The sequence below is a fragment of the Tachyglossus aculeatus genome, chromosome 8 (genome assembly GCF_015852505.1).
Source record: "Tachyglossus aculeatus isolate mTacAcu1 chromosome 8, mTacAcu1.pri, whole genome shotgun sequence".
Taxonomy (NCBI): Eukaryota; Metazoa; Chordata; class Mammalia; order Monotremata; family Tachyglossidae; genus Tachyglossus; species Tachyglossus aculeatus.
Window position 1 is genome coordinate 7,642,362 of NC_052073.1, and position 15,484 is coordinate 7,657,845.

Consider the following 15,484-nt stretch of genomic DNA (forward strand, 5'->3'; position numbering starts at 1 on the left):
TTCGGCTGGGTTAAAGATTTGGACACTTAATGAATTCACGGGTTACTTTGTTATTTAAAAAAAAATCAAACCATGAACATGGGCAACACACACAGCATGATGTTTCAGGCTAGACAACATAAGGGAACAATGAGAAAGCAATTCAGTACATCAACGTCCATAAAAACAGTCCGCAACGGCAGGATTACAGTGAGGAGCAACTCCTCGTCATTAAGAGACCATCGCCTGTAAGGTCCGGTCCTAAATGATGTCTCCGGATAAAATCTAAGCCCACTGTTGGGAAAGAAGGCGTGGCTCAGTGGAAAGAGCACGGGCTTGAGAGTCAGAGGTCATGGGTTCCGCCACTTGTCAGCTGTGTGACCTTGGGCAAGCCACTTAACTTCTCTGTGCCTCAGTTCCCTCATCTGTAAAACGGGGATTAAGACTGTGAGCCCCACGTGGGACAACCTGATCACCTTGCATCCCCTCCAGTGCTTAGAACAGTGCTTGGCACATAGTAAGCGCTTAACAGATACCACCATTAGAAAGAAGGGGATTTATCTTAATTTAGGCTGGCACGGAAATATATGTGTCAGACGGGGCGGAGACAGGACAAGACTGCTACTTCTGCCTTTCCTTCTCTCAGGGCCTGAGGGATAGCCTCCATTAGTGGAAAGAGCCCAGGCTTTGGAGTCAGAGGTCATGGGTTCGAATCCCGCTCCGACACGTCTGCTGTGTGACCTTGGGCAAGCCACTTAACTTCTCTGAGCCTCAGTTACCTCATCTGTAAAATGGGGATTAAGACTGTGAGCCCCACGTGGGACAATCTGATCACTTTGTATCCCCCCAGCGCTTAGAACAGTGCTTTGCACATAGTAAGCGCTTAACAAATGCCAACATTATTATTTTCTACCAGCCTCCACTAAAACACTTTTGCCTATTGTGTAGGGCAATAGCAATTATAATAATTAGGGTACTTGTTAAGCGCTTACTTTTTACCAAGCACTGTTCTAAACACTGGGGGAGATACAAGGTAATCAAGTTGGACACAGTCTCTGTCCCACAGGGGGCTCACAGTCTTAATCCCCATTTTACAGATGAGGAAACTGAGAAGTCCGGTGACCTGCCCAACATCCCTGAGAACCAGAGGAATTGGGTTCTAATCCCAGTTTTGCCACTTGCCTGATGTGTGGCCTTGGGCAATTTACTTAACTTTTCTGTGCCTCCGTTTCCTCAACTGCCAAATGGGGATTCAATCCCTGTTCTCCCTCCTACTTCGGCTGTGAGGCCCATGTGGAACAGGGGGTACTGTGTTTGGCCTGACTAACCTGTACCTACCCCAGCACTTAGAACAGTGCTTGTCACAGAGTGAGCGCTTAAACAAGCACCATTAAAAAAAAAAATAGGGGAGAGAGGAAGTGAGAGATCCTTGCAGAACCGGAAGGCTGGATTGAACCCCCAGATAATTAGCAGGTCAGCAGAATCTGAGAGGTTGGGAATACCTTATCGGAAGGGGAACGCTATCCTACCGCCAACCTCCCCAAATTTACAGCAACGTGGTTGGGCTCCCATGAGAGGAAAGATCGGTCAAGAGCTGGAGGAAGCGTGGCCTCACGGGAAGCGCTTGGGACCGGGAGTTGAGAGACTTGGGTTCAAGCCCGGCTCCACCACGGGCCTGCTGTGTCACACGACCAACCCACCTAAGCTCTCTGGATCTCAGTTTCCTCATCTGTAAAAACGGGAATAAGAGATTGGGAGCCCCAGGTCCCAAAGGGACTGGGTCTGATCTCACAACCTCGTCCCTACCCCGGTGCTTATAACAGAGTAAGTGCTTAAAAGTCCAAAAGTATTATTATTATTAGAAACGGGGATCGAAACCAGAATCGTGGAAAATCTCCCCATGCTTTCACCCCTTTAAAAAAAAAAGAACGTGATAAAGTCACACCGATCCTCTTAAGTAGAATGATTCTCTAAGGCTATGCCGATAGGCCTTTGTTGACTCGGAAAAATCGAGAGAGAACCAAGACAGAAGCTGCGGGGGAAATGGTACTCACTGTGACAGTGTCCTTGTTTTTCTCCGATGGGCTTTCCTTGTCTTTGGAGGTGTTGGTCGATTCTGCAGGGGGAGGCTGTGCGCTAGAAGCGGGCAGGGATGACTTACTTAACGTTTCTGAGCTCATTTCGGTGTCTGCTTCTTGCTGGGTTGCGGTCGCTAAAATTCCAAAATACCATTATCAAACACATAAGTAAATGGTCGCAATCCCGGCTCTGCCACTTGTGTGTTGTGTGACACTGGGCAGGTTGCTTCACTTTTCTGTGCCTCAGTCACCTCCTCTGTAAAATGGGGTTGAGACTCTGAGACTCACATGGGACAGGGACTGTGTCCAACTCGATCTGCTTGTATCCACCCCAACGTTTAGTACAGGCCTGGTACTTAGTAAACGCTTAACAAACACCATCATCATCATGTTTTAAGACTAATATGCAAGCTTGGTTTTTTAATAGTACTAATGGGGGGAGGGTTAAAAAAATCAAACATATTTTCTTTTTGTTCTTCCACTACCCAGTTTAAATCCATAAGCTTCTCTTCACCCCTTCCAAAGGCCTGCCTACTAAGCAGGGTTTGGGGAGGACTAAAATGAAAATTACCAACATAATAGTTGGCAGTTCTGAAGCAACAGTTGAAAAGCAGCATGGTCTAGAGGAAAGAGCACGGGGCTGGGAATAAGAAGGACCTGGGTTCTAATCTTGATGCTGCCAACTGCTTGCTCTATGACCTTAGGCAAATCACTTCTCTGTGCCTGTTTCCTCAACTGTGAAATGGGGATTAAATACCTGTTCTCCCTCCTACTTAGACTGTGAGCCCCACGTGGGACAGGGACTGTGTCTGACCTAATTAATTTATTCCTCCCCAAGTGCTTAGAACTATGTTTGTCACATAGCACTTAACAGATACCATAAAAAAAGAAAAGAACAAACATGTACATCTACCATACCCTATACCTATTTATAATGATAACCAAGACATTAATGCCTCACCTAGAGCCCCCAAAAAGGTTCACTTTTTTCATGCATAATGACTATTTTTTTCCATAGCTCCATTTTCAAATATTGGCATTGGATTGTGGACATGACGGGAACAAATGAGAAAAATTCAACTGAAATCAGTTTGTGACCAATATTTTTGTCTCCAGTCTGATTGGGTGGTACACATTTCTCAGGTGACTGATTCCCTTTTATTATCTATGTTTTGAAAGACTCGGAAAATGTCTCTTGGGTCTAATAACAATGATAATAATAACTGTCGTATTTGTTAAGCGCTTACTATGCGTCCAGCACCGTACTAAACTCTGGGGTAAATAACAAGATAACAAAGTCTAACATGGGGCTCACAGTTTAAGTAGAAGGGAGAACATGAATTAAAACCCCTTTTTGCAGATGAGGAATCTGAGGCCCAGAGAAGTGAAGTGAACTGCCCAAGGTCACACACCAGACAAATGGCAGAGCTGGAATTAAAACCTAGGTCCTCTGACTCCCAGGACCATGTTATTTTCCACTAGGCCACGCAGCTTCCCTAGGACTTAAGGTAGGAAATAAACTTGCCAGTGTTCATTTTGTATTCTCAGAGTGCAAAGTCAGAGAGAGAGAGAAAAATAGAGAGAGAACGTGTGTCTGCTCTGTACAGTGTGTGCGCTTGTGTGTCTCCTCTTTACAGTCAGAGAGAGAGAGAGAGAGTGTGTCTCATCCATTTTGGACGACAACATTATTGACTGGAGGGTGGACATAGTGTCCAACTCCTCCTTGACTCATGCTCTCAAACTAAATCTTTCAATCCAAAAATACAAAAAAACCCGCCCCCCTTCCCAATCATTACCCACCACCTGCCATTTGCCATCAGTGATTATTTCCAAGCAGACCAGATCCAGGACTCATGATCTGAAGTTGAATTTTGTGGTGCCTTTCGCCCACCCCGGCTTCCAGCGTCCCTTCAGTGGTCCATCCTGCCACTTACACTATTCATTAAGGGCTTACTTTGTGCCAAGCACTGTTCTAAGCTAGCACTGTTCATCTAGCAGACCACCCTGACTAAACAGTTTCGGCCAATGGCCGTGAATTCTGCTGTATTGTACTTTCCCACGTGCTTAGCTCAGTGCTTTGCCCACAGTAAGCACTCAATAAATACCACTGATGATGAAGATTTCCCAAGGGTGTTCAGGTCTGGCAACCAGATCCGAGGTTGGACAATCTCCACATTTCTGGACTTTCCATGTGGTCTGGAGTTTGAAGCCCTGGTGGATTCCATGTGGCTATACAGACATGTCCTTGCTAATTCTTTGCCAATCGGGTGCATAAAAAGGACCTCAGTGGATGGAAATCTATGGCTTATTGCTGCTCCACAGTACTGCCATTTTGCTACAAGACAGGTGACAATTCCTCACACAACTTCTTGTGTGTGTCAGTCCAGAGCATGGCTGTGTCAGCAATAAGCGGCTGTGTCTTGGCTTTTCCTCCAGACTTTGAAGGTTGCCGATAAACTTGAGTCGGCTTTCGGTCATTCATGAAACTCTTCAAATCCCACTGCCAAATTCTCTGCTGGTCAAGCAGACTGGGTCGAATACGTTGGATGAGGCCAGACCGATTTAAAAGCTGGTCTGTTCCACCAGCGTTGGGGAATTTTTCACGACAAGTCTTTTCACCTCCAGTGAGAACTTATTGCGATGCATAAGTTCCAGGGTCACCAAACTTAGCTGTCAGAGGTCAGGGTTTCTTGATGTCAATGTAATACGGAGGCAGCGGGGTAATTCTGCACCTCATCAGCCCAGCCACCCCACCATTACTAGTAAAAATCCCTTGGATTAATCCCACAAGACTTGATTCTCCTCTATGGTCAACCTCTGTAAGAAGCGGAGGGGCCTAAACAGATAAAAAACGGTCCTGGAAGTCAGAAGGACCCGGGTTCTATCCCGGCTCCGGCACTTGTCTGCTGTTTGACCTTGGGTGAGTCACTTCACTTCTCTGTCACTTCACTTCTCTGTACCTCAGTTACCTCATCTGTAAAAGGGGGATTAGGACTGTGTGCCCCACGTGGGACAGGCACTGTGTCCAACCTGATTAGCTTATTCTACTCCAGCACTTAACACAGTGCCTGGTACATGATAAGCCCTTAACAAATTCCATAAAGAAATAAAACACACGCACACAAAAAACCCTTCTATTATACCTACAAAGGGCAGCCAATACATTGCTTCCTGGGCTACCAACAGTCCCTTGATCTGTGAGTCCTTTTCCTCGACTCAGCTGTGTGAGCTGTAGGTATCCCCTAATGATTATTATTAGTATCAGTAATACTAGTAATAAAGCCCTACTTAGAGCTCACCTCCTCCAGGAGGCCTTCCCAGACTGAGCCCCCTCCTTCCTCTCCCCCTCCCCATCCCCCTCACCCTACCTCCTTCCCCTCCCCACAGCACCTGTATATATTTTTGTACAGATTTATTACTCTATTTATTTTACTTGTACATATTTACCATTCTATTTATTTTACTTTGTTAATATCTTTTGTTTTGTTGTCTGCCTCCCCCTTCTAGACTGTGAGCCCGTTGTTGGGTAAGCACCGTCTCTATATGTTGCCAACTTGTACTTCCCAAGCGCTTAGAACAGTGCTCTGCACACAGTAAGCGCTCAATAAATACGATTGAATGAATGAATAATAATAATGGTATTCGTTAAGCGCTTACTATATGCCAGGCACTGTACTAAGCGAAGGGGTAGATACAAACAGATCGGGTTGGACACAATCCCTGTCCCACGTGGGGCTCACAGTCTCAATCCCCACTTTCCAGATGAGGTAACTGCGGCCCAGAGAAGTGAAATGACTTGCCCAGGGTCACACATTAGAAAAGTGGCAGAGCCCATGACCTTCTGACTCTCAAGCCCGGGCTCTATCCACTAGGCCATGCTGCTTCTAGATTTGCCGGGGGGAGGAGGGGATAAGGGAAGGCTTGAAAGATACAACTGTTGTGCAGTCATTCATCTGCTATGTATGTTGGCTTTTGCAAATGTGCCTGGCTCCAGCAGGACTGATATTTGATGCCCTGAAGTTCCTGGCAAGAATTATCATTTCTTCAGGAGCCTGACACAGAGCCATATGGATATTTGAGATGCCATTTCTAGTAAGTTGCTATGGAGAAGCTATGGAATTGTATCAACGGATGAGACGCACCCTGGCTCCAGGCACCAAGCAAGGCTACGCACACTCCTTGGGTCCCACTGATGAACCACTACCTTGTTAATGGGCAGAAACTGTGTCTGTTCTATTGTCCTCTCCCAAGCGCTTAGTACAGTGATCTGCTCTCAGTAAGTGCTCAGTAAATACGGTTGACTGACTGACTGACTCTAAAATGTAAGGTCCTTATGGGCAGGGAATGTGTCTGCCAATTCTGTTGTATTCTCTCGCGCTTAGTACAATACTTTGCTCACAGTAAGCACTCAATAAATACCACTGATTGATTGAGGTGACAAGGGTTGGAAAAAGCAGTATGGCTTAGTGGGAATCAGAAGGTCATGGGTTCTAATCCCAGCTCCGCCATTTGTCTGCTGTGTGACTTTGGGCAAGTCACTTCACTTCTCTGGGCCTCAGCTACCTCATCTGGAAAATGAATTGTGAGCCCCATGTGGGATTTGCTTGTAACCACCCCAGCGCTTAGAACAATTCCTGGCACATAGTAAGCACTTAACAAATACCACAATTATTATTGTTATTATTACAGGTTTGGGAGTCCCATTCAGGTGGCACCTTCTAAACCTTCAAACCCCAAACAAAAAACTCTCAAATCCTCTTCTCTCTAGTCCAGTGGCACACCCCAAGGGGCTGCACAGGCATCAGGATCAGATAGCTTTAAAACTGGGTTTAAAATAGCACAGAGTGATCTGCGGTAGATTAAAGCAGAAGCGGCATGCCCTAGTCGACAGAGCACAGGCCTGGGGAGTCAGCAGGACCTGGCTTCTAATCCCAGCTCTGCCACTTCCCTGCTGTGTGACCTGGGACATGTCACTTCACTTCTCTGGGTCTCAGTTCCTTCTTCTGTCAAATGGGGATAAAGACTGTGAGCCCCATAAGGGACTGGGACTGTATCCAACCTGATTAGCTTGTATCCACGCTGGCATTTAGTACATTTGCAGAAGTAGTACAGTAGTACAAAATTTAGTACAGTGCCTGGCACAAGGTAAAAGCTTAATGAATAACATTTTAAAAAATTAAAGGAAGGGCTTCTTGAACAAATACATTGATACTGTGAGTCCTTTGTTGGGTAGGGATTGTCTCTACCTGTGCCGAATTACACTTTCCAAGCCCTGAGTACAGTGCTCTGCACACAGTAAGCACTCAATAAATACGACTGAACAAATGAATGGACGCAGACATATCTGGTCAGAGGCGATGGTGAGGTCTCAGACTTTTTAACCACCTCCAAAGGGCCCCTTCTCACCCCAATCTTGGGGGCTGAGGGAAGAGAGATTACCTGATTGGGTGCATGATTTCATGTGCTCAGGCCAGTGAGCTTGCTGGCATGGGTAGTCGCAGTAGCTAGTGTTCCAGCAGCAGTAGAAGATGGCTTCTTTCTTGCAGTTGGCGCACCACTGTTTCTTCTTCGTCTCATCCACAGCTTGCTGCTTCTCCAATTCCAGCTGCTTCTTCACCTCAGCGATGAGACGGTCTCGCTCCTGCTCCAGGCTCTGCCTCATCTCAGCCATGGTCAGTTCTGCCGGGACACGGAGGGAAACCTAAGTTTCATCTTTCCCCGACAGAATGTTGTGGGGAACACTCTTGGCTTCAAGGCTGTCCATCCCCTCGCCCCCTCCTACCTCACCTCCCTTCTCTCCTTCTCCAGCCCAGCCCGCACCCTCCGCTCCTCTTCCACTAACCTCCTCGCTGTACTTCATTCTCGCCTGTCCCACCATCGACCCCCGGCCCACGTCCTCCCCCTGGCCTGGAATGCCCTCCCTCCACATATCCGCCAAGCTAGCTCTCTTCCTCCCTTCAAAGCTCTACTGAGAGCTCACCTCCTCCAAGGGGCCTTCCCAGACTGAGCCCCCTTTTTCCCCCTCCTCCTCCCCATCCCCCCCCGCCCTACCTCCTTCCCCTCCCCACAGCACCTGTACATATGTTTGTACAGATTTATTGCTCTATTTATTTTACTTGTACATATTTACTATTCTATTTATTTAATTAATGATGTGTACATAGCTATAATTCTATTTATTCTGACGGTACTGACACCTGTCTACTTGTTTTGTTTTGTTGTCTGTCTCCCCCTTCTAGACCGTGAGACCATTGTTGGGTAAGAACCGTCTCTATATGTTGCCAAATCGTACTTCCCAAGCGTTTAGTACAGTGCTCTGCACACAGTAAGCGCTCAATAAATACGATTGAATGAATGAATGAATGAATTTATGAGACATGCGTAAAGCGCGAGGCATGAGCAGTTACACCAAGTCAACAAGGAGGGGCAGAGGATTTCTTTGATTTACTGCTCTCTCTCTCTCCTTCCCTCTTTCTCTCCCTCCCTTTCTTCCTCTCCCTCCCTCCATCTCTCTCCCTTTCTCTCCTTCCCTCCCTTTCCCTCCCTCTCCTTCTCACTCACACATGTCATTTAGGTGGGAGTAACACCAGAGTTATAATCCCCGTTTCAGAAAGTGGCTATTTAGGGTTAGTGGTGGAGTCGGACCCCACTAATTTCTCACACTAATTGTAAAATCACAGTCCCTGCTTTGTGAGAATCAGCACCTGAAAGCAACAGGGTGAGTAGAAAGCAGGAAGGGAAATAAACGCTTTGGAAAAAGGCTCACAGGTCTCTGCATTCTATTTCCCTTTTTCAATAAGCTCCAAGGTTATAATAATAATGGCATTTTATTAAGCACTTACTATGTGCAAAGCACTGTTCTAAGCTCTGGGGAGGTTACAAGGTGATTAGGTTGTCCCACGGGGGGCTCACAGTCTTCATCCCCATTTTACAGATGAGGTAACTGAGGCCCAGAGAAGTTAAGTGACTTTCCCATAGTCACACAGCTGACAAGTTGCAGAGCCGGGATTTGAACCCATGACCTCTGACTCCAAAGCCCGTGCTCTTTCCTCTGTGCCACGCCTGTAGTGCTATTTAAGTCTAGAGTGAGGTTTGGGGACCAAGAGGAAATTTAAACATCTCAAAATATAAGCCAGGACCCACAAAGCAGGGCATAAAGATGCGCTATGACTTCTCTTATTAAAAGCCAACACATTTTAAACAGCTGAAATCAGTTTCAGGGGCCACAGTGAAGTTTCATTTTTACTGAGGTTTTGGTGTGGGGGTCAGGAACCTGGATTATCAATTTGGGCTGGGGGATATTGTCTGTCACACCGCTTCCTTTTCTTTTAAGGGTGAACTGAATGGGACAATTCAAGCGCTTAGTATAGTGCTCAAGTGCTTAGTACAGTGCTCTGCACATAGTAAGCGCTCAATAAATATGATTGATTGACAATGAAGATGGCTTAGCTCCCAAGGACGCAGTGTGATGCAGGCGAAACAGCACGGATCCAGGAGTCGGATAAACTGGGTTCTAGTTCCAGCTCCAGCAATGGTCTGCTGTGTGGCTGTGTAACACCTCAGTTTCCCTGTCTTCAAAATGGATATAATAATACCGCCTCACCGCACCCTCAGCCCCTCAGTTATGATGATAATATCGATGGCATTTGTTATGCGCTTACTACATGTCAGGCACTGTTCTAAGTGCTGAGGTAGATACAAGCTAATCAGGTTGGACACAGTCCCTGTCCCACATGGGGCTCAGTCTTAATCCCCATGTTACAGGTGAGGGAACTGAGGCACAGAGAAGTGAAGTGACTTGCCCGAGGTCACATGACAGACAAGTGACAGAGCAGGGATTAGAACGCAAATCATTCAGACTCCCAGGCTCTAGCCATTGGGTTACACTGATTCTCCAGTACTTATGTAGATAACCATAATTTATTTACTTATATTAATGTCGATCTGTAAGCTCAGCACAGGCAGGGAACGTGTCTGTTATACTGTACTCTCCCAAGTGCTTTGTCCAGTGCTTTGCACACAGTAAGTGCTCAATAAATACCACTGATACCACTAAGGCCCTACTGAGAGCTCACCTCCTCCAGGAGGCCTTCCCAGACTGAGCCCCCTCCTTCCTCTCCCCCTCCTCCCCCTCTCCACCCCCCCGCCTTACCTCCCTCCCTTCCCCACAGCACCTGTATATATGCATATATGTTTGTGCGGATTTATTACTCTATATATTTATTTATTTTACTTGTACATATCTATTCTATTTATTTTATTTTGTTAATATGTTCTGTTTTGTTGTCTGTCTCCCCCTTCTAGACTGTGAGCCCACTGTTGGTTAGGGACCGTTTCTATATGTTGCCAACTTGGACTTCCCAAGCGCTAGGTACAGTGCTCTGCACACAGTAAGCACTCAATAAATACAATTGATTGATTGATTGATATCCTCTTTCTATTTCTATATGGCTACTGTGAGGATAAAATCACATCCATGGGAAATGAAAGCACAGAGACCACCACTCCGTAATTAATTAATTGACTGATCAATAGCATTTATTCAGTGCTTACTGTGTGCAGGGCACTGGATTAAGCGCTTGGGAGAGTACGACACAACAATATAACAGACACATTCTCTGCCCACAAAGAGCTAGATTATAAATCGGAAGAGTTATGTTATACTCTGGGAAGCAGAGAGGCCTAGTGGAAAGAGCACAGGCTTGGGCGTCAGAGGACCTGGGTTCTTATCCTGGCTCCACCACGTGCTTGCTGTATGACCTTGGTAAGTCTCTTAACTTCACAGTGCCTCGGTTCCCTCATCTGTCAAATGGGGATTATGGGAGCCCTATGTGGGACAGGTGCAGTGTCCAATCTGATCAAATTGTATTTACCCCAGGTCTTATGTCATAGTCCCTGGAATATACTAAGTGCTTAACAAGTACTATAATCATTATTATTATCATGATTATTACAAGCAGCATGGCTCAGTGGAAAGAGCCCAGGCTTTGGAGTCAGAGGTCATGGGTTCAAATCCCGGCTCCGCCAATTGCCAGCTGTGTGACTTTGGGCAAGTCACTTAACTTCTCTGGGCCTCAGTTACCTCATCTGTAAAATAGGGATTAAGACTGTGAGCCCCCCGTGGGACAACCTGATCACCTTGTAACCACCCCAGCGCTTAGAACAGTGCTTTGCACATAGTAAGCGCTTAATAAATGCTATCATTATTATACTTCTTTTAGACTGTGAGCCTACTGTTGGGTAGGGACTGTCTCTATATGTTGCCAACTTGTACTTCCCAAGCGCTTAGTACAGTGCTCTGCACACAGTAAGCGCTCAATAAATACGATGGATGATATACTCTCCTGACTGGTTATTACAGTGCTCTGCACACAATAAACTTTCAATAAATATCACCGATGATACCCCAGCTCTTAGCACAGAGCTTGGCATATAGTAAGTGCTGAGCAAATACCACAATTACTATTATTATTATTATTGTTCTTGTTATTATATCAGCATATAGTTAGTGCAGAGCAAATACCACAATTATTATTATTATGCCGCATCTAGTAAGCGCTGAGTCAATACCACAATTATTATTATGACGGTTGTTGTTCTTATTATCATACCGAGGTTGTGCTTCATCTCCGAGAGCTCCTGCTGATGAAGCCACTGAAGTTTCTCGATCTCAATTCGCAAGCGGCGAATCTGAAACAAGGGAGGCCGAAGATCAATAAAACCACCCTTTCACGGAACGCGGACCCTGAAGATATGGATTACAATCTTGGAAGACACTCTCTCTCCCCAAGCTCTCCACCCCCAGGGGTCATTCGGGCCAGCCTCCTGCCTCCAGGTGGTTAAATAACTAGACCATCCAGGACAGGGTCAGTTTCCTATTTTTCCGAAGGATTCGTGGGTTACAGATGGACTTTAAAGAGCCCTCTCCCCATAGGCAAAAATATTCCCTCAACCGATACTAATTATGTGTCACCAGACCCCAGGACCCAGTGCTTCGACCCTACTCTCTCTCCCGAGTTTCTGTGCGGAGGCCAAAGAAAAAGCCTTTTCTTTAGAGCAGGACAACTTGTTTGTGGGCGTTAAATTCAGGAGAGGGAGGGCAAACTTTCCGAGCTAAAAATGTCTCGACTCTCTAAGGGGACAATCTTGGCAGGGACCCATGTTCACGAAACATGTTTCTCAGCAAGCAACGTGCAAGTGTGTGCTCTGACCTCCGCAATGGTACTTCCGGTGGTATTTTTAGAAAGATCGTTGTATATTTCTGTCATTGTTCCTTTTATTGCATCCATCATCTGAAACATAAACCAAAAGAGTTGGACTAAGATATTGCATCTGGCTTTCTGTTGTGCATTTGAAAGACACCGTTCTACGCTGTTCGCTGTTGCTGAGGGGAGCTGATCTGACTGATGGGGAATTAGTTCCAAAGAATGGTTTATCTCGAAGAGGATTTGCCCCATTTCAGTAGAGCCTGCCAGGCCAGACTTGAGAAAAAAAATGCCCTTGTGGGAGCTAGGCCAAGGGAGGAGAGAAATAGAGAAGAGCACAGCTTGGGATGTCTGTACACATGTTTTACTTCTAGTCTCAGTTCTATTCTAAGCAGCAGCACGGGCTAGTGGAAAGAGTCCAGACCTGGGAGAGAACCTGGGTTCTAATCCCAGTTGGGCCACTTGCCTGCTGTGCGACCTTGGGCAAGACATTTAACTACTCTGGGCCTCAGTTCCCTCATCTGTAAAATGGGGATTCAACACCTGTTCTCCCTCCTACTTAAACTGTGAGCCCGGTGTGGGACAGGGACTTGCGTCCCACCTGACTAACTTGGATCTACCCCAGTGCTTTGTACGGTGCTTGGCACATTATAATAATAATTATAATAGTGGTATTTGTTAAGTGCTTACTATGTGCCAGGCACTAAACTAAGAGCTCAGGGGGAATACAAGCAAATCGGGTTGGACACAGTCCTTGTCCCACATGGGACTCACAGTATTAAATCCCCATTTTCCAGATGAGGTACCTGAGGCACAGAGATGTCAAGTAAGTGACTTGCCTAAGGTCACACGGCAGATGAGTGGCGGAGCCAGGATTAGAACTCATGACCTTCTGACTGTCAGACCTGTGCTCTATCCACTAGGCCATGCTGCTTCTCTTAGTAAGCACTTCGCAGGTATCGTGATGATTATTCTCCCCCCACATCCTAATTTCACAAGAGATTACCAAGATGTGCCCAGGGGAGTCTCCCCTTCCTACAAGAGGAGCTAAAACAGTCCGCCCTGGGGGTGTATCTGGAGGCAGGGGCGATGCAGCAAAAAACAGCAACGAGATCCAAGTGTCAACCTTTAGGTCCCGGGACCAACTTTCTCCTCCATTTTTCAAACGACTATTGTTTGTCTCAATAGGCAATAAGCAAATATTTTGGGATCCTACTGCAAACACATTTCCAGAACATGGTAATGGTACCAGTAGCAGCAGCAGTATTTACTAAGTGCCTACTTGGCGTGGTGCACTGTACTAGGTGCTTGGGAATTACGGAATAACAAACTGACATGTTCCCTGCCTACAATGAGCTTACATGATAATGGGGGACACATGCAGAAAAATATAAAGATGGAGAGGTCAAAACTAAGTTAAGTGGACACATATACATGCTCACTAAACGGGAGTTTACCTAAGTTCATAAATTTTAGAATTAACTCTCCCCAACTCAACCAAGGAGGGCAGTGTCTGTCCAAGGCGACTTTTTAGTTACGATTTTTAGCTTCCAACCATTTCCCACTCTATATGTTGCCAATTTAAATAACTTTTCCATTTTGTAAGGGGCTTAGCATCATTTTGAGTTGCCTACGCTAAGAGTTCACTGGTGATTATGACCACTCTTTTCATTAAAAAGTTTTAACGAGTAAATCTAAAAAAATTGGACTTAGTCCAATTCAATACTAATTGTGTTTCTGTTCCAGTCCACTGTAAGAAATCATTACTTCATGTGTTTATTTGCCTTATTACTTCTGAAGATCAGAAGTATTCCAGAGTAATGAACTTGGAGCTTCTGCCAAAGCGACTTTCCTACATGTGCTCCTAGAAACAAGAAGGGGGCTCATGAAGTTTGACAAAGTCCCTCAAACTGTAATTGAGACTCACCTGTGGCAAAGTTCAACAATTGATCGATCGTACTCACTGAGTGCTTACTGTGCTCAGGGCACTGTGCTAAGCGCTTGGGAGAGTACGACAGAGTTGATAGACATGATCCCTGGCTTCCAGTGGAGGGGTTTATAATCTACCAAACACGATCACATCTTCTACCTGTCATATATCTGGCAATTTGGGCCTCCTTGTTGGCCTCATTTGGTTGTAACCTCCAAGAGCAAGGACAGAGAAGCAGCAAGTTCTAGTGGAAATAGCCCAGTCCTGGGCGTCAAAAGACCTGGGTTCTAATCCTGGCTCAGCCACCTGCCTGCTGTGTAACCTTGGGGAAGTCGCTTCACTTCTCTGGGCCTCATTTGCTTCACCTATAAAATGGGAATTAAATATCTAATAATAATAATAATAATAATAATAATAATAATGGCATTTATTAAGCGCTTACTATGTGCAAAGTACTGTTCTATGCGCAGGGGAGGTTACAAGATGATCAGGTTGTCCCACAGGGGGCTCACAGTCTTAATCCCCATTTTACAGATGAGGTAACTGAGGCCCAGAGAAGTTAAGTGACTTGCCCAAAGTCACACAGCTGACAATTGGCAGAGCCAGGATTTGAACCCATGACCTCAGACTCCAAAGCCTGGGGTCTTTCCACTGAGCCACGCGGCTTCTCCGTTCTGTTCTGTTCTCCCTCCCTCTTAGATTACGAGCCCCACGTAAGCTAGGGACTGTGTCCGACCTGATTATCCTGCATCTAGCCCCGCTTTTAGTACAGTGCTTGGCACTTAGTAAGCACCTGACGAATGCAACAATGATGGTTGTTGATTTCTGTGTCTTTTGCTTTTCACGTATGTTTCTACATGTCTAATATGTGCACCCAGCCAGGGTTCAACAAAGACCATCAGACGACGTGAAATAGGCTCTGGCTCGGAGACGTCGACCAACATCGTCCAAACCGAAGTTCCCCAGAGTGTTTTTTCTCCGCTTACTTTGCTCGTGTACTTCGCGATGTCCGCCGCGACGTCAGCCGATGCCGTAGCTATAGGTAGGTCGGTATTCAGCGAAGAAGACAGCGTGCTTGAGGATCCTGAACTGGTAACCATAGGAACCGGCTGGGTGCTCGTAACCAGGGTGATCGTCGAGGTGGAGGTGCTCTGTGTGATCTCCTTCTGCTGCACAGCTAATAAAGGTAATTGAAGAAAAAAAAGGCGCCATTATTAGACGCCCCAAGTAACTCATGTCAAGTTGCAACTGAGGACCAGAAGACACATCTTCCAGCCTCTAGGCTTTCCCCT

At 46.0% G+C, this 15,484-nt stretch overlaps 1 protein-coding gene across 11 annotated transcripts in view; it reads right to left on the bottom strand.

Annotated features, from left to right (window-relative positions):
* The window catches only part of ZMYND8 (zinc finger MYND-type containing 8), a 132,112-nt gene that overhangs the window by 6,680 nt on the left and 109,948 nt on the right, over positions 1-15,484 (bottom strand). For all 11 annotated transcript variants that reach the window (XM_038749920.1, XM_038749924.1, XM_038749921.1 and 8 more), the window contains 5 exons: positions 15,179-15,369; positions 12,269-12,349; positions 11,669-11,747; positions 7,497-7,736; positions 2,034-2,191 (listed from right to left, as the gene is read on the bottom strand). In XM_038749920.1, the coding sequence (XP_038605848.1) occupies positions 2,034-2,191; positions 7,497-7,736; positions 11,669-11,747; positions 12,269-12,349; positions 15,179-15,369 (749 nt within the window). The remainder of the gene's footprint in view (positions 1-2,033; positions 2,192-7,496; positions 7,737-11,668; positions 11,748-12,268; positions 12,350-15,178; positions 15,370-15,484) is intronic.